This window comes from Typopeltis vanoorti, chromosome 9, assembly GCF_054136105.1.
Source record: "Typopeltis vanoorti isolate ZY-2024b chromosome 9, IOZ_Tvanoo_1.0, whole genome shotgun sequence".
NCBI classification, from domain to species: domain Eukaryota; kingdom Metazoa; phylum Arthropoda; class Arachnida; order Uropygi; family Thelyphonidae; genus Typopeltis; species Typopeltis vanoorti.
In genome coordinates this window covers 44541019-44561091 of record NC_143557.1, presented here as the reverse complement: position 1 = coordinate 44561091, position 20073 = coordinate 44541019, and the positions used below count along the sequence as shown (strand labels likewise).

At 36.2% G+C, this 20073-nt stretch overlaps 1 protein-coding gene across 2 annotated transcripts in view; it reads right to left on the bottom strand.

The window, feature by feature from the left end:
• The window catches only part of LOC150103011 (poly(A)-specific ribonuclease PARN-like), a 322707-nt gene that overhangs the window by 151760 nt on the left and 150874 nt on the right, over positions 1–20073 (bottom strand). For both annotated transcript variants that reach the window (XM_090397872.1, XM_090397871.1), the window contains exon 12: positions 7252–7362. In XM_090397872.1, the coding sequence (XP_090253998.1) occupies positions 7252–7362 (111 nt within the window). The remainder of the gene's footprint in view (positions 1–7251; positions 7363–20073) is intronic.

The window sequence follows — 20073 nt, the reverse complement described above, 5'->3', positions numbered from 1 at the left end:
TGTCAGTAAATACAAGTTTGTGTGTGAAAGTTTTTACAACTGATTTCAAGTTGCTTCTTCCATCCCATAAAGCTTAGCATACTTCCATTTTAGGTGTGTATAATGCCATGCATTATAGTAGTAAGTGCCACTATCCAGACCACATTTGATCTCTTGCCAGTTGGAGTTTGACATATGGAAGAGGTGTATCATAACCATATTATTTCAGTATGCTGGATTCTTGGCAAAGTGTAATATACTTTTCAACCACTGAAACAACTTATCACCTTTCTCTTTTACCAGTTTTACAAATTGGAGCCAGGCACATGGCAATATTCAGCACTGTCTTAGCAGTGGAAGTCATATTTTGTACATACAAGTAGCAAATAGGCGGGAGATCACCAACCTGCTTAATGGAGGCCTGAAGTGGCTTGAAAAGAGTTCTGGGTTTGGTCTCCAGAGCAGGGTTTCAAGATCAGGTAAAAAATAAGTAAATAATGCAAATATATATATATATATATATATTTATTTATTCCCATATACAAGTAAATAAAAGTGTCATCACATTATTACCATACTTTAGATTTGAGAGAGAGAGAGAGAGAGCGAGAGAGAGAGAGAGAGAGAGAGAGGTGGCAAGTTTTTTCATTGTGTTGATTGACCGAGTTTAACATACCTTTCAACTCAGTGAATGAACCTGTCGCCTCTCTCTCTCTCTTTCATGTTCGGAGGTAGCAGGGTTTTTTCTCCCGGAAACTCAGGTTTTTCATCCTGCATACAAAAATCGGCGCCCTTCAGAACAATCGAAATTTACAGACAAAAAATACTAGTTGTGGTGGTGGTGGTGGTGGGAGGTGGATGGCGTTGATGGAGATGATTGGTAGAGGGTCAGTGTAGTGGTGGAAACAGTTGTATAGTAGGTGTCCTCCCACAATGAGTCTTTGGACTCCTTCGAGGTGTCACGAATAATAATATTCTCTCAAATTCAGAGTATGGTATTAATGTGATGAGACACTGTTTTTCCACTTGTATATGGGAAATTCTACTTTTTTTTTCTTCACTTAGCTCTTATGACCTCAGTAAGGGTTGAAACTAATCTAGGTAGCGACTTTTGTTCATAATTCATGGCATTATATTACTTAATGAGAAGAGAGTGTTCGCTGTGTATTATGCGATGCAAAGAGCAACTCAATGTGAAATTATGTCTATGTAGAGCAAGTGGCCTAACATATTTGCATCTACTCACACCTATTTGCTTTGGTCTAGGTATAACAAGGTAAAAAAACAAGAACATTATTATTGTCAAATATAATATAGTATACTTAGTTATAAAGAATAAAAAAGAATAAAAATGTGTTAAGCATATTAAAGAATACTGGAAAATATCCTTGAATGTAAATGTATAATAAATACATTAGTCTCCCTTGAAACATTTTGAGTAAAATCAAAAGGTTGTGTTATGGGATACCATGGTCAGCTTAATGTGAAATCAGTTGTCGTCATCAAATAGCATAGTCATAAAAATTTCTCTTTATTTATGCTTGTTTGATTGCTGGCTGGGACATTACCTGGTTAAACAAAGCCCCAACTGTTTACTTCAGTGAGAAACAGGGTGAACAGTAGAAAGTCAGTTGATGGAACAAACTTACTGTCAGCAGAATTAAAATAGCACCATCAACATAAAGCTGAATTAGTATGGTAAAGCAAACTGATCAAGCTTTGAACAACTTACATAGAAGCTCTGAAAGACTACATGATAAAGATGACAAATATCTTTTATCGACTATAAAGAAGTAAATAAAAGTCCCCGAAACCTCATAGTCAGTGTAGGTGAAACCCTTTGTTTGGAAAGATCTTGATCAGAATCACTCTAGGATGTGAATAGCCTTTATAAGGACTTTTTCAACTGAAGGTGAGTAGCCAGTCTCATACAGAAGTGGAAGGTTTCCCTGCCAGAAATTGCTTTTTCAATACTGCAAAACAGGCAGACTGGCCAGAACACACATAATTTACAACCACAGCAAACAATACAGACAGGACTGCCTCGATATATCATTTGCAGGATATATATATAGCAATAATACATCCATTAGGATCCAAGGTAGACAAAGTGTGCTCTGTATCTATCTTTCATCATCAAGATTTTATCCCATACAATTTTGCATTGGTTGTTTGATTAATTGATAATGTAAATGTAATCCAGGATTGTTTTTGACTGTGACATCTCACATAATGTGCTTTGGCCCAAGCACGTTTTAAATGCTATTAAGTTTGCTGTGATAGGATATCCACAAAATATGTCCCATGCTCTATCTTGATCTTTTTTTGCTGCGTGGCACCCTTGGTTGAGTGGAAATCGGGATGATGATTTCGGAATTGCAGTAGTAGCTGCATGGACAACCTGATCTGTGTTATACTTCACTGCTTCATGAATAGGTGTTTGGAAGACTGCTTCAGTTTTAAATTTTGCTAGTTAGGAAAATGTATTAAAGTCAGCCTAGTCCATTTTCTACATGATCATCCGTGTAAGAGGACATGGTTCCTGTGAAGACATAGTGCTGATAAGAAGAAAATGATTGCTTCCATATATGTTTTCATCAACATCCCATGTGGGCAGTGGAAAAATGGCTAGGGAGCAGATCGATTGCAGAATAAAAGTGGGCAGGCACATGGTAAGAAAGAAGTAATGGTTGTCCATAGCATTCGCTCAATGATATGACCTCATTTATTCATGTTAATGATACCCCAAAGAGTGTTATAACTGAAAGGTATCCATTAGGGATATGGGATGAGGCAGTTAAATTATGAGATTGAGTTCTGTTTCATTTAATTTAGAACTTGGTAGTAAATACATTGAGCATACTATGATTAGAAACTCCCACAGATACGCAAATCACTACTGCTTCCAGAGCAGTATTAAGCTGAACATCATGGATGAGGGTATGACTGCCCACAAGAATAGCTACTCCACCATGTGAAGGGCCATCTTACAGTTCTGTCCTTGTGTGCAAGAGTGATATTCCTGAAGGTATGATCCTCAAATGGGTTTTAAATAAGTTTCCTGCAAACAGAAACAAAAAGGTTTGTCTTTTTACAGAAGGTGCTTGATATCATCGATATTTTGGCCAACCCACAACAGTTCCATTATAAAATGTTTCTATTGATTTCCAGGAGGTTCAGGACTTGCTTGCCCTTATCGGATTTCTTTCAGTGGATACTGAAGTATTCATTTTTTTTCCCCTTTGGAATGGTCTGGTTGTTTGTCTTTTAAGTGATAATCTTGCCATAATTTTTTTCACAAGTAAATTCTCATCAAAAGGAACCATTTACGGATTCGGACAGTGTATTGATAGATGCACTCAACAGAGAAATAGCCACGATCATGAAGTTCAGCTATGGTGAAATTATCAAATGATGGAACAGACAAATGAGTTTGAGTTGCTGTTGACATTTTCTTTAGCAAGTCTGCCATGAGATCTTCTTATGAAGCATAAGAAGATCTCAGAGCAGGTGTGATGGCAGCTAACTTTCTTTTTCCATCCTGATATATGTTTTGTTCTGTTCTTATATTTTGTATTTCTTTCTCAACTTTCCACTTCTGACATGCACAGGAGTACACTGGATGATATCCCTGAGTTTACACATTTAACTTTCTTTGCAAAGCAAGACTGGTTATCATTCTATAAATTAAAGACGCCAAGAAATTACATTCTTGGTTTAATCCTTCATCCAAGTGTAAGCAAACAAAGTTTGCACCTGAACTATTTTCAGGACTGGGCAACTAGTATAAAGATAATGACTTCACATCACTTGCTTTAGTATCCCATAATGTAAAACACATATCCTTCTGGACATGCATAATGCTATGAATTATGGGAAGAGTCACTACCCAGAGTAGTTTTGACCTTATTTAGGTCTCATCAGTGGGAGCCAGACCCAGAGGTAATACCAAGGTTGAAGTAATGAAGAAGTCATATTTCCATATACGAGTAGCCAAAAGATGTCACACATTATTAAAATACTCTGGATTAGAGATAGTTATTGGAATTTTTTCCACTTGGTTATACTATAAATTAAAGATTCAAGTAAAGAGCATGATTATCATGATCTTTATTACCACATCAGGAACAAGTGGCAGAGCAACAACAGACAGTTTGGGCATGTCCATATTTGTGACATTTGAAGCATCTTAATGGATTAGGGATGTACAATCAAACAGGACAACTGAGATAACCCTTTGAGCATTACAAATGCACTGAGCATATTCGTTGCTATCATTTCTTAACCTTACTAACTGTGAGTGCGTTTCCATAATGCGGTGGAAGCGATACTAATGCTGAGTATGTATCCATAAATTTTTCATTTTATAATCATTATAACCATGCTAGATGCATTTATAATTTAATTTTCTTGTTCACACACATAGAGCAATTGTTCCCTGCAAGAAAAGAAATTTGTTTACTTTGCTAGAAAGCAAAGTAAGAAGGACATACATGGTGTAAAAAAAAAAATGGCTTCAACAACTTGCATTTCTGCAAAGAAGTGCAAGACGTCTGCCATGTTATTTGCAAGAGATTCTGATAGTGAACCAGATGAAGAAAATGTTGAAGAATTCTTTTTAGATGTAAAGTGATGACAGCAATGCATTAGAGAGTTCTGGTAATGATGAAGATAGTTGTGGTTTGTCCCAAGCTAGGCGCTAATGCTGTATACCGGCTGGATCAGTATGTTCATGTCGTCCTCACTTTTCTTTTACAGGAAAACCTGGTATTTCTCAAGATATCTCCATAAGTAAATGCTCACTGGAGCTGTTTGAATTATATTTTGATGAAGATATAATAAACATTTTAGTTGAGGAAACAACAACTAAGTTATGAAGTTCGTCGCCACTACAACCCTCAAAAGTTTTTCTTGTTTTCATCGGGAAAAACACACACAGCAGTGAAATGAAGGTGTTTTTAGCTTTATTACTGATTCAAGGCATAGTTCATAAATCAGAAATAAAAAGGCATTGGTCTAAAAAAAGAATGATCAAGCACCATTTTTTTTTCATAAGTGATGTCTGAATGTAGGTATTCCTTGATAATGAAATTTTCACACTTTGCTTACAAGATTCTAATTATCCTAACCCAAAGCTTAAAAAAAATGCTTTTTTTTGGACTTTCTCAAAGAGAAGTCTGAACAAGTTATACACCAAAACAAGATATTTGTGTTGATGAAAGCCTTATTTTATACAAAGGTTGACTTGGTTGGAAACAATATATGCCACTGAAGTGCTCTCATTTTGGTTTGAAATGCTTGAACACTTTGTGAATTATCTAGTGGCTATGTATATGAACTGATAATTTATAGAGGTAAAAGCATTCAGGTATGCTGCTTTTGGTACTTTGTTATTACCTTAGATCTTCGCTGCAGAATAAAGGGTAATGTATTACCTTAGATAATTATTTCACCAGTCCTGAGCTCACAGACTACTTAGTTACCAAGAAAAGTGATGTTTATGGGACTGCTAAGACAACCCCGAAAAGAAATGCCTGAATAACTCAAATTGAAGAGTTAAAAAAAGGAGAAATTTGAGTCTTTCAGCGTGGGAAGATTGTTGCTTTAAAATGGAAAGATGTCACTATGCTGAGAACGAGGATGTAGAGATAGTAAAAAAGCTAGCTGTGGTATTACAGTGCAACACTACCATGAGAGGTGTTGATCGTTTAGACCAAATGCTTTCATATTATTCTACTACCTGGAACAAACAGAGATACTATGTAAAAATATTCAGAGACCTTTTACATATCTCTGTGTACAATACTTCTGTACTACATAAAAGTTAGGTGGTAAGCTTGATCACATAGGCAAGATCATTGAAACCTACCAGACCCCCAAGGGCTAACAAGAAAGGCAGAATACCAGCTGAAGGATTGAACCCAATCAGAATGACAGGAAGGAACTTTCCAGAAATAATACCTCCTCCTACTGCAAAGCAAGCAGAGTCAAGAAGAAAATGTGCTATTTGTTGCACAAAATCAGTTTAGGAAAGCACCACATACTTGTTTGCAAAGAAACAAGCATGTGGTGCCCCAATTGCCAAGCAGGGTCATGTGCTTCACCATGCTTCAAAATCTACCATACTCTTCAAAACTTCTGAAGAAATGTCACTATATGTTAATAGTGTAGTCTTGAAATTCGAGGAGAAAAAAAAAAAACTTGGTGAAAAGTACCTGAAATTGGAATCTAATGGTCAAATGGTTAACACAATGTTGAAGGCGGAGTATCAAATGTAAAGATGATGGTTCTGGTTGGAACCAGGTGACATTCCATATGGATCATGATGTGCCTCACACCTGTCATCTGCTGATCTTTCAGCTATGAACACATTTCCTCATCGGGAACATCTAGGAGATTCCGTTCTGAGATCACTCCTCTATAGGAATTAAGTGTTTTATGGGATGTAAATGATATTGGTATTCCAACTCTATTGATGTTGCTCTGAGCAGTTTTTCAGAATGTTGTTGATATGATGTTTCTATGAGGACATAAAACATAGTTTCTTAATGGTTTTAGGTGAACCTATCTTCTATATTATTTGAATTAAGCAGGGCGACATTTTCCCTATTGGCTTTTCAAATGTAGCATGGATAATTAGAAAAACTGGTACGTTTATACTGGTTTCATGCCTTTTGTTTCTTACTTCTGTTATCGAAAGGCATATCAATGGTATCAGTACTTGGTTGGGGCTTTGTTAGGGCCTCTGAAATGACTGGGTATGAATGATTGATGCTCGAGTGGTTTTTTGTTCAGTGCCAGAGCTCTCCACCCACCATGGAGCCACTACATCGATGCCCACAATACAGCAAGAAATGACTGTGCTCTGGAGTGGAATGTCGGGGTTACCCCAGACGCTATATGAACACCATAGCAAGTCTTGGGCCCTGGACCATGGGGAAAGAGACTTACTGCAACACCTTTGACACTTGCAGGCAAGCCCACTAGCCGACTGATCCTGGCTGGGAAAAAGTGAAAAGGGCCAGTACCATTGCTGGGAGGTCTCTTCTACCATGAACAGGTGCCTAACATGGAAAGTGGGTAAATGCTATTCATGAAACTGCCAATCATTCTTGGTATTGTCATTTCTGGAACACCTTTATGTACTATGTTATGAACAAGCAAAAAGAGAAAAGATCTGCAGAATTTGCTATTTCTTCATCGAAAAAAAAAAGTTTTTATTTATATACAAGCTAAAAATATACATTAATGTCAGAACAGTAAAATTCTCACCTAAACGATTCGCTAAGCCAACAAAACAAACACCGGTAATAAAAGCATCATACCCTGCTTCATGAAGTTGTTCACTATCTACGCAATAACCTTTGAATCCATCACTTGGTTCTGTAAAAAGTTACAAGGGCAGAGCATGTAATTAAAAATAAATATATAAATAAACAAAACACACAGTATACAGTAATTCTCAGTATACAGTAATGTAATTAAAAATAAATATATAAATAAACAAAACACACAGTATACAGTAATTCTCAAATTATTCAGACCTTCAAATAACCAAATCCTCAGTAAAACCAATCCTTGAATGGGTTATTATGTCAAATAACTACTGGTGTAACACAATGTTTTGTACCTTCAGTTAACCATAACCTCAAATATATAATCATATATTTATATATCTGCCAGTAAACCAATTTCATGATACATTTGGATTACTATATAGAAATTATATTACATGTCAATATATTGCACAGCCATTTTCCCACTACAGTGCCATTTATCACAAAGTGGACCTGTTTAAGACAGTTGCTCTTTAAAAGGAATGTAGTTACAATAGTTTTATTATTATTATTGGAATGTAAATCCCATCCCCAAAAGGTTGCAAATTTTGTGGGTGGGTTAAGGGTTAGATAATTCAAAAACCCTGCTCTACAGACCAAATGGAACTTTTTCAAACACTTCAGGCTTCCAATAGGTAGAAAGCAGTCACCTACCCAGCAGTCAAATACAATACATCTTCACAACTGAAGACATTCTCAAACATCCATGTCTAAAGTGGGTACATTGTCCACTCAGCTAACCAAGCCTTACCAAACAAACATCTAGCATTCACAGATTACAATGAAAAGCTTTTGACAAGATAGACAGATATAAATGCTTGGATATACTAAGAAATCACTTGCCTATAAATTTATTAAAAGCACTCTACAGCCTGTATTTCTCTCGCTCTCTGTTTTCTTTCATTCCTTGTATTTTTCTGTCTTATCTCAAATATATTTCACATTTTTTCTTTAACATATCAATTTCTCATAGAGCACATGGTAAGTGCTGATCATATGTAGTTATAAAACCAAAGCTAATAAAAACTAACATAGAAAAGCAATTGTGAAAAAATTAATAATCGTAAATTATGTTTATTTTCACAAAACCTTCTATTATGATCTACAATGAATGATCAGAAAGGAAACTGGCAATCCATTCATAAAGGAAAGAAAGAATACCATACAATGGTAAATTGGTAAGAAGGTCACAATGCAGGTGTCAGACTCAATCAAATGCCTTGGAAATATCAGGTGACTAAGAACCTACATCCCACAGGTGAGCAAGTTAGCTAAAAGATATGCCATGGCATGAGAATGGTGAAATCCATATAGGTGATCACTAAGTAATTGGCAAACAAATCTTCAAGTAGCTAAACAGCTGTCTATTGATGACTGATTTCATTATTTTTGATAGTACTGAGCAGAGCAATCAGCATTAGTTTGAGGGTTGGCTTTTATCTCCCATTTTGGGAACAAGCTTGATAACAGTTTGCTTCCAAGCAGATTGAATAGATCTCAGATAAAAGTAGATTGAAAGGACACTATAAAATGAGCAAGTCTTTAGTTCAACTGGAGGAATACCATCAAGACCAGGAAAATTTAGGCATATAATGAATTTGGGGCTTGGTCTACTTTGGCACAATTGTTAGAGAAGAACCAAGTTTTGCATAAAGGTTGAGGGTTTTGAGTGAAGTGGGGGAATAAAAGGATGCATCCTATTGAGAATAATCTGTATTATTAGATCAGAGTAGGTGTCAAAATTACAAGAATAAAAGCAGTAATCAGACCATGGAAACGAAATGTAAAAATCCTGAAGGCCATTCCAATTAGTACCATCACAGTGCCACAGATATGAAACTGAGAATTACAATCTGTAAAAACAGATATATGTAAAAGTTATGGTCAGATCTGCAAAGTAAGAGCTAAAAGCAAGAGTGTATCTGGATGGAGCTTCTTAAGAAAAAGTCTAGTGTCTTAGAAGAATAACAACGATTATGTGGAACTGTGATGTATCGGTAAATAATTTGTGCTAAATCATTACTTCGAGCAAACAGTTTAGCTTCTCTTCTAGCTTGGTTTGTGATATGGGGCAGGAAAGCTGGTCAGAATTGTGGATGTTAAAATTGCTAAGGAAGATTATCTTGTAATTAGGGTAATCAGACTAACGATTAGGGTAATAGGATTAACTTTCAGAGATAAATAGTTAAACTGGTTAAAGCAAGTAACGAAATCTTGAAGCAAAGTATTCACAGTGAAGAATTTATGGAGATATGACACACGTGTTAAAATAATTACTTTACTTAACATTAACCCAGTGTTAGTAAGGTGGCAGTATTACAGCTTTTTCTTTCTATATCTTTGGGGTCTGTGACACCCCATCTTAGTAATGCCAGGTTAAGCAAGTAACAATCAACGTTTTGACCTCTGTATTGAAGTATCATCAGGAAACACACAATATACAAGCTACATGCCATTGCACTATACAAAAGTAAAATGATTCTAAATGTTTGTTAATCATTTATCCTAGCCTGACCTCTGGTGAGAAAAAAAAATGGAACTACATTAAACAATTTCTACAGCCTTTCATATTGAGATTTTCTTCTGTCTGGGGTTGTTCTGGATGCTATATGGGTTGAAGATGGGTTCTCCACATTCTTGGAATAATTAGTCTATCATTATTTTTGTTCAGATTTGGATGATACTTCAGCATTTTACAAGCCTCTTTGAATTGTATTTCATACCAGGTTTTGGCGCAGTGTAGAGACTTAGTGCCTTTCCAATCAAATCTGTGGCATGTTTGGAGTGCATGGTCTGACAGGCCTGTTTTATCATAGTGGAGGTATTTAATGTGATATGTCCATCTTTTCTAACTGGGATGATGAATCCTGTTTCCCCTATATAAGGTAGGTTACACGTACAATGAATTTTGTAAACCCCTGAGTGGGCAAAGTATGGAAGAGGATCTTTGGAAGAGCTAAGTAAATTTCTTAGTTTTGCTGAGGATTTGAAGATTGTCTTAATGTTGCATTTAAGTAGTGTTCTATCAATTTTTTCTGAAATGCCTCTAATCTAGGATATGGCTATGGCATTCTTGTAATCTTTTTTGCTTTTAATGGCATTTTTATGGAGGATCTTGTAAACTACTTTTTTAATGTAGCCATTTTTTACGAATGTTTGAATTAATGCTTTTAAATTCTTGGTTCAGGGCTTGTTCATTGGAGTAAATTGTTAAGGCTCTGTGTTTGAAGATACTATTGACTCCTAGATTTTCTATTGGATGGTGGTATGAATTTTTATGTATGTATCAGCCTGGCCTGTATGTGTAGGTTTGCAGTAGAAAGTGAAGGAGAGGCAGCCTGAGGGAAGATGTGTGACAAGTGCGTCTAGAAAAGGAAGAGAGTCGTTTTCAATTTCAATGGTGAATTGGATATGTTTGTGTTGTTTGTTCAGGTGGCTTAGGAATGTATTTAATGTTTCACGGCTGTGCGGCCAATTTGTGTTGCATTTAAGTCGTGTTTAAATATGTCAACAACATATCTGTAGTTGACATATCTGTAGGGTTGTAATTCACCATTTGGTATGTGTTGTGGTCAGATACCAATAGGTTCATTTTATCTAGGTATGCTGTCCGATCAAGGACAATGGTAGCATTCATTACCTTTATCTGCTTTTGTAATCATGATGTCTGGGTTATTTTTTTTTAGTGATTTGGGTGCCAATTTTTCTGTTCTGGTTAGGTTGCAACTTAAAACTAATAAACAACTAAGTTGAACTTAGTTGAATGCCAGATGTGCTTCAGTGATTAATTACATAGTGTTTGTGTGTCTTTAAGGAATAGTGCATATCATCGATATTAAAAATGAGACATCGGATGTTGGTAAAACCAATATGGAAGTTTTTTTTTTTTATATTACATCTATCTATCTATCTATCTATATATATATATATATATATATATATATATAATAATATAATAGTATGATACCTGATGATGTTCTTGTAACGAAACTAGTAAACTAGTAGTATCTTGTTAAATATATCTTGCCATCTTTTCTCTCGGTAATAGTCATTAAACTTATTTTATAATATTCCTACCGAGTAAAAATGAATTCTCCTAATATATATATATATATATATATTTTTTTTTTTTTGTACCATGAATAAAGGAGGTACTTGCCCCCTTTTTAAATAATTACAGTGTAAAGGTCATGAACAGGGAAGCCTCCACTTTTACTGCATGTAAAGGAGAAGGGGAGAAACAGAACTGGAAATGATACTCTACAGATGAAACATGGCAACGAAAGACATCTACCACCAAGAAGACTATTTGGTTAAAAGTGAATGATACACAGGTAGGAAAAGATATAGAAGGATATGAAATTTTCTTGAAAGACAGAAAAAAAGATATGGAGGGCAATATGTATATGATAGTTTGGGGTGATATTTGGCATGATGTGGAAATAAATGAGTAGAAAGAGCGCAAGCATATAATTTTTTATGGCGATTCTATAATAATGAAAGTACTTCAAAAAGGGCTATATAATCTTGTTAACCTAGTGCAAAAATTAATATTAGTAATGTTGTCAGAATTCACAAAGAGAAGTGAAAGAATTATGTTGTTCTGGCTGGAACCATGCCTGAGAGGTGACATGTATTGTATGATGGAAGATGTGAAAGAGATACTGGAAGAAGAGCAAGAAGATGAAGTTTGCTGCCATGCTCTGATAGCGGCAAACTGAGGAGGAGGAGGGTTATGATAGCTAATGCATCAATATTCAGGTTGTGCAGAAGAAATGATGTAGTGTTTGTGGACCTATGGCTTAAGTGTGATGGAAATAAAGATTTGCACAATGCCAATGGACTGTACTTAAATGGATTCAGAGTTAGGTGTCCAGAGAGAGAGAGAGAGAGAGAGAGAGAGAGAGAGAGAGAGCTTTGTTCACAGAGAGTGTAGAAGAGCAAAGTGGGGAAAACCAAAAAAATTAAGGCGGATGGAGACAAGTGTGTGTGAAGGTACCCATAAAGCAAATGAGTGTGAGAATGACCAACAAGTGCAGAATCTAGTTTTTCAAACAAAAAGATTGAATAGGGAAGTCAATTCAGGGATGCTGCAATTTCTACATACTAATCATACTAATACCAGAAGTATCAGGAATAAGAAGTTTTTAGCATTGGTTAGTGCAACCTCACCAAATGTTATAGACATTAATGAGACCTGACTAACAACAGATGCAGTTATAGGGATAGAATATGCTGGATTTAGTATTTTCAGAGAGGATAGAGCAGAGAGGATGGGGGAGGGATACCAGTGATGATAGCAGATGAATTGCAGCCAACAAGAGCAGGAGTCAGTTGGGCGAATGGCAATTCTTTTGAGTAAATCTGGTGTGAGATTGAGGCCAGTAGGACAAAATATAAAACTGGTTGCTGCTATAGGCCAAGGGGTGTTAGGAATGATGCGAAAGACATGCATTAGCAGATTAGTACAATGAGTGCAAGTGGAGTAATTATTACGGAGGACTTTAACAGAGACATAGATTGGAAGGAGGAAAGATCACATGGCAGGAACAAAATAGAATTTACACATATACTGAGAGATAATTGCTTGAAGCAGAATGTGATGGAGGGAGACTTGAGGTATGAATGTGTTGGATCTTGTTAAAGAATCAGAAAACCTGTCCAAAACTGAGGTGGCTCATTGCTTCCATTTGTGGAAATGTGATCATCTGGTCTTCACTTCAAAGATAGCAAAACATGCGGAAATTCCAGTTAAGAATGGGGTATGTCTGGAACTACAAGGCAGGTGATTATGATATACTTAAGAGGCAGCTTGAAGCAGTACTATGGAATAAAGATCTGCAAAGGAAGGATGTTCACAGTGCATGGATTAGTCAAGAGGTATCTGGAGGAAGCAATATCACACTGCATACCCAAGGTTAAGAGGATAAATTGGATAGGAGTTAGATACATGAGTATTATTATTATTAAGAATGAGCTGCAAACAAAGAAAATGCTATGGAGAGTGGTAAATAAGAAGAACGGTGGCCAGCTAACTCATCAAGAGTACAAGGATCAGGCAAGAAATGTGACCGGGACGGTAACAAAGGCAAAATCAGATTCTGAGAAGAAATTATCCAAACAGGTGAAAGGAAGTTCCAAAGAGTTTTTTTTTTTTTTTTTTTTTTGTTATGTGACAAGTAGGAGGAAGAATGATTACGGAAGGATACCAGAGACAGATGAAACTGTTGAGCTGAGTGATCATTTTGCAAGGATATATCATCTGAGAAAAGATATTGTTATGATGGAGGTGAAAAGGACTAATGTGAGAAAAGAGGTTGAAGAAAGGTGCTTAGTATATTACAGAATCTGAATGTAAATATAGCTGTTAGGTTGGATGGAACGTTGGCTCTTGCATTTTACAAAAATGGGAGAACTGGTAGTGCCTTTGACTAGGCCGTTTAAGTCTCAGCTCTGGCAAAGTCTCAAGAGAGTGGAAAGAGGGCAAAATAATTTCTTTGCATAAAGGAGGATCTAAGTCTGTGGTAGCAAATTACAGACCAATTAGTAACTCAGAAGTGGTGGTAAAAGTTGGTCAAAAAGAGAATTCAGGAATGGAATAAGAATATGATAATGTATGAGGGGCAGTGTGGCTTAATGAAGGGTCGATCATGCCTTAGTAATCTGCTAACTTTTTTTTTATAACAGAGTGCCAGATGAGTCGGATAGAGGGAATGGCTATATGATGATACTGCTGGATTTTGCAAAGGCATTTGACAGGATGCCACATGAAACTCTCTCTCTTACACAAAATACAACAAATGAGGATGGATATGAAACTAGTTATATGAATAAAAGGGTGGCTGATGAATATGTACCAGAAAGAAATATATGGAGGGGCAGTATCCTGGAGAAGGCAGGTGACTAGTGGTGTGCCACAGGGCTCTGTGCTCGGACCATTGCTGTTTAATGTATACATAAATGATATAAAAAATCATTTCAAAGGAGATATTGTTTGCTGACAATGCAAAGTAGAGTAATTGTCAATCAAAGTGATTTAGAGAGTTTGCAATATGATTTAAATAGGCTGACAGTATGGACAAGACATAATAGATGTCAATTTAATGCGGTAAAGTGTAAAGTTATACATTTTGGGATACAAAGATTAAAAGCTGTGTATCACATCAAGGGAAATGTAAGCTCCAGGAAGGTGATGAAGCCAGGGAGATTTGGGGCTAGTAGTAGATAAATAGAAAGCTGAAGTTTAGAGAGCATATTGCTCAAGTAGCCAGAGTAGTAGCTCACAGGATTATTTGGTTATTGAAGAACACACTAACATGCAGAAATAAGGAAGTTATCATTCCTCTTTATAAAGCCTTGATGTAATCACATCTGGATTATTGTGATTTGGTCTGGTCACCTGGGTTTCTTGAGAATATGGAAGTGGTGGAGAAGATCCACAGGTGAGTGGTCTGTGGAGGATTGATTGAGAAGCAAAAAAGAGTAGATATGATAGAAACATTTAAGTTACTTCAAGGCTTTTAATAGGACTGATGCAGGGGAAATGTTTCAGCACTTGGCTAGAGGAAGCAGAACAAGAGGTCATCCCTGGAGAGTGAGGACTAGATTTTTTTGTTTGGAAAATGGTGAATGAATGGAATGCATTACCTGAGTCAGTTGTGAATGCTTTGTCTGTTAATGGTTTCAAGGACAGGTTGACATATATTGTATTGATAGTTTGGGTCTCCCACAATGAGTCATGACCTCATGGAGTTGCCCATGTAATAATAATAATAATAATAAATATAATTGTAGACCATCAGTATATGCATACAATTTTCTACAGTATTTTTGTTTGTGTAAATTAGAGTAAACTTGAGTTTGTTCTTTCATACCAGTTTCTATTGTCAGCATGAAATATATATAAACACAAAATTAATTGTAATTTTTCTGCTATGTATATGGTTGCACATTGTTGACATACTGCATTCACATGTATTAGTGATTTTAGAGAACTGAATGCAGTGTGAAATTCACTTAAGTTGGTACAGCTAAAATATGAATTAAAGTTTAATGTTTTAAAATACACATGCATAAGTTAAAAGACTTAATTGAAAATTTTAAATTACTAGAATTATGTGAACTGGAGCATATGCGAGTGAAAAAAAATATAGTAACTAGCACAAAGTTAAAGAGAGAGAGAAAGAGAGAGAGAGAGATGTAGAAATATGAAAAAAAATTTTGAACATGTTAGAAAAAAGTTCCATTAGTAAGTCTCAAAGAAAGAAGTTTAAAAGATTTTAGTTGCTATGTTACAAAGATAACAGAAATAGCAGCTGGGCAATTAAAGAAACATCAAAACTTGATAAATGAAGTTTCTCATATAGAAGGAGGGGATGCTTAAGGGTCAAAGCTGTATAACTGAGAGGAGACCTCCACATAGCTTTTAAAGGAATGCAGAAAACCAAGCAGGGCTTCTGACCCAATGTCCAATTCTCACCATCTCGTGGTGCACCGTATTAGCTATCTATTTAGATACTGAACAAATGAGGATGGGCTGGCAATTTAGGATTTAGCCGACCAAACTGTATTCAGCCAAATAGAGGAATTTAAGCCAAATATTATTGGCTTAAAACAAAATATAAAATGATGGTACAACATGCCAGAATTTCATGCTGGCTGGGGGGTTACCTGGTTGAACAAGGTCCTCACTGTTTTCACTAGAGAACCAGGGCAAACAGCGAAAATTCAGTTAGTGGAACTAATCCTAAAACACACCTCCAACTCAACAGTAACAGAGTTCAAGATTGGTACTATCACAATAACAAGTCTGAATGGCAAAGAAATGAAGCTAGCTGTGGAATTAGATAAGTCTCTAAATAGGGATGACTGAAACAAAAAAAGACAAAAACTGGTGAGATCTTTCTGAACAATAAATACAAAATGTCATATTCAGGCAATGACAATCAAGAAAAAGAAGGAGAACCCATAGTATTCAACACTAAATATGAGGCTAATTTTCTTGAATCGCAGGCAATATCAAGTAGAGTATTGTGAGCAAATATCAGAATGGGGAAATGGACAAGGAGATTTACTTGTGCTTATCGTCCCACAGAAGGTTCCACTAAGGTAGAAGTGGAGAGACTTTTTGTTGCTTTCTCTAAAGCAACTGACACAATGAAAAAGGAAAAGTTGATCCTTGTTAGGGATTTAAATAGCAGAGTAGGAAATGACTTTCAGACATACAAAAATATTTTGGGAAAATTTGGAGAAAAGGGCAAAGCTAATAACAATGCCAAATACCTGTTGGATTTTTGCTCAGGACATGGACTGGAGAAAAGAGGCAAGGAATAAGGAAAGTCTCATTCACTATGTTATTGTTGATAGTGATGTTTTTTCCCTGGTTCAGGACACCAGAGTGTACAGAGGATTTGAAATTGGAAGTGATCACCATTTAGTCTTGAGCAGGATAAAATTGAATTTTGTATTGAAAAGAAGAACATGTAAGAAAGTTTTAAAGTGAATAAAAGTTAAACTCAGATGTGAACTGCATACTAAAATACACGAACATTATTCAAGAAAAAATTAAAGAGTTTGAGAACAGGAACCAAACCTTGGAGGTACGGTGGCAAATCCTGAAGAAAACACTGATTGATTCAACCAGAGAGGCATGTGGTGAGGTTGTCTGCAAGGATAGAAAAATCATAACTCCATGGTGGACACAGGAAGTTAAAGAGGCAGTATATTTATATTCTTATTTTGGGAGTGGTGATTGAGTTCACCAATTGCACCCATATGGAGAGACAAGCTGAATATCGGGTTTGGGAGTAATTGAACAGCGATCCTTCCTCAAAAAATTCCAAAATAGGTTTACAGATCATTTCAAATAACCATAGATCCATTTCCTCTGATACACTCCACTCTTAAAGAGTCAGTGAAGGAAAAGAAGAAAGCATAACAAAAGTTCCTAGAAATAAATCATCTTGTGCTCTTAGAGAACAGAGGCAAATGTAAGAAAGCTAAACAAAAGTCATGGGAAGACTTCGGTAAGAGCATAAAAAATAAATATCAAGGTGGCAAGATATTTTGAAGGTTGCTGAAGAAGCTCAGAAATGGAGGAAAGAGTGAGGTAAAAGGAATTAGAAATGATAAAGGTGACATAAAAACCGAAGAAAAAGATATCCTTGATGTATGGAGTAATTACTTTGAAAAATTGCTAAATGGAACAAGCAGCAATGACAGCACAGTGGTAAAAAAACACTCAACAGACATGAGGTTTAGCGAATCTCAAATGGTTGCACTGGATATCTCCAAAGCCTTTGACCAGGTCTAGCACAAAGGCCTACTAGGCAAACCACCATCATTCAGTCTTAACCAGGACTTCTGTAGTTGTGCATCCAGACAGCTTTCTGTCTGGACGCACACTGTGTGTGATGGCAGATGGCTCCCTATCCTCTCACCACTCAATTAATGCTGGGGTTCAACAAGGTTCTGTTCTCTCACCAACCCTCTTCCTACTATATATCAATGACCTACTGCAATTGACCTCCAACCCAATACACAGTTCTGCAGATGACAGCACATTTCACTCCTCGCTTGCATTTGATAAGCCTTACCCTTCACAACTCACCTCAACCTACAGAACATAAACCATCACCCTTAACTCCAATCTCCAAGCCATCCTACAATGGCATTCAGATAACCTCATAAATTTCAATGCCAATAAAATTCAGTTCTGTACTATTTCCCATAAAAAAGAACCATTTTTCCCCAGTATCCTTTTTGACGATACCCAAATTTCCAGACAGTCTGAGATCTCACTTCTTGGAATCATCCTCACATCAAACCTCTCCTGGGATAAACATATCACAACCATTGCATCCTCAGCCTCAAAAAAACTATGATTTCTCTTTCACTGAAGACGTTACTTCACCCCCGTACAGCTACTAACATTATACAAATCACAAATCTGCCCAGCTATTGAATACTGCTCCCACATATGGGGTGGGGTCCCTAAAAGCTCTCTCAAAATGCTCGACTCAATACAGAGGAGAGCAATTAGACTTATCAATGATCCATCCCTTACCAACTCTCTCCCCCCACTTTCACACAGACGTATGGTCTCTGCAGTATGTATATTCTACAAATATTTCCATGGGAAATGCTCTTCCGAAATAACATCAATAATTCCTCCGCTCAGTACAAAGCTCATTGGAAAACGTGCAACTGCTGCACAGCATCCCTTCACAGTACACCTAGAAACAAACAGAACAAGTTTCTTTTCCTCTTCTTTCATCTCTGCAACTGCTGCACTGTGGAACAGTCTCTCGCCTGCTGTGTTTCCCTAGGAATACAATTTAAAGTCATTCAAATGAAATGTAAACAAATTCCTCCTTTCCCAACCCACTACCCATACACGGTACTACAGGCTGACCAACACCTACTTTGTATGAGCCCCAACATAAAAAAAAAAAAAAAAAAAAAGCAATCAGGAATACATATCCATACTTGAAGTAGAAAAAGCCATCAAAAGCCTAAAATGTGGAAAAGCAGCTGGAGTAGATGATATTTGACCAGAAATGCTCAAGTATGGAAGTATAAAAGTCTTCGTAGTACCCATATATAAAAAATGGAAATAAAACTAAATGTGAATATTACAGAGTTATTTCTCTACTGAGTATTCCTGGTAAGATTAATGCCAGTATACTTGAGAAGGATTGTGGAAGGGAAGCTTGGTGAAGAACAAGTTGGATTCAGGCCAAACAGAGGCTGTCAGGATCAAATTTTCACTTTAATACAAATAGTTGAGAAGTCATGGGAATATAACAAAGATCTGTATTTAAGTTTTGTAGATCTTGAAAAAGCATACAACAAGGTGCCTAGACAGAAGCTATTCAAAACGCTACAGTTGTATGTTGTCAGTGGTGCATTATATTAAGCAATACTTAGTCTCTTTTTGAGTTGTAAGTCAGCAGTTACAATTGAAGGAAGTACAGGAATATTGTTTAATGTTAAATCTGGTGTGAGACAAGGATGTACACTATCACCTCTGTTATTCATTATCTATATGGATCACATTATGAAGGAAAGTGGTATTTAACCTGGTATCAAAATTGGAGATGTTAATCTCAGCTCTTTGCTTTATGTGGATGATGTTATACTTCTAAATAAATCCGCTACAAGTTTGCAAGATTCTCTGACTAAATTGAATAGATGTTGTAATAGATATGGTATGAAGGTCAGCAATAAAAGACAAAGACAATGAAAATAGGCAGAAGCACTGAAAATACAACTGCATTGTGAATGGAGAACCTATAGAACAAGTAAAATATTTCAAGTACTTAGGCACAATTTTTAGTGAAGATGGTACACTTAATATAGAAATAGACAACAAAATCAACAAAGCTGGTATGGTAGGAAGTCAACTAAATAAATTTATAATGGAATAAGAGAGAAATTAGTCAAAGCACTAAATTAGCTGTGTACAAGACAGTGTTCAAACCAATTTTAATGTATGGATCTGAGAGCTGGGTTAGAAGCAAAATACTTGACCAAAGACTGGAGACCGCAGATATGAGTTCTGAGAAAGATTAGGGGCAGGAACAGATGGCATCAATAGCAATATCATATTAAAAACGAGAATATTAGGAAAGAACTTGACATTGTTAGCATCCAGAAATGTGTTAGTAGAGCTAATCTCAGGTGGTAGTCACTAAAACAGAATAGGAGAGCAAAGATTAGCAAAACAAGTGTTCTCTACCTGGTTGGCAGGAAAAAG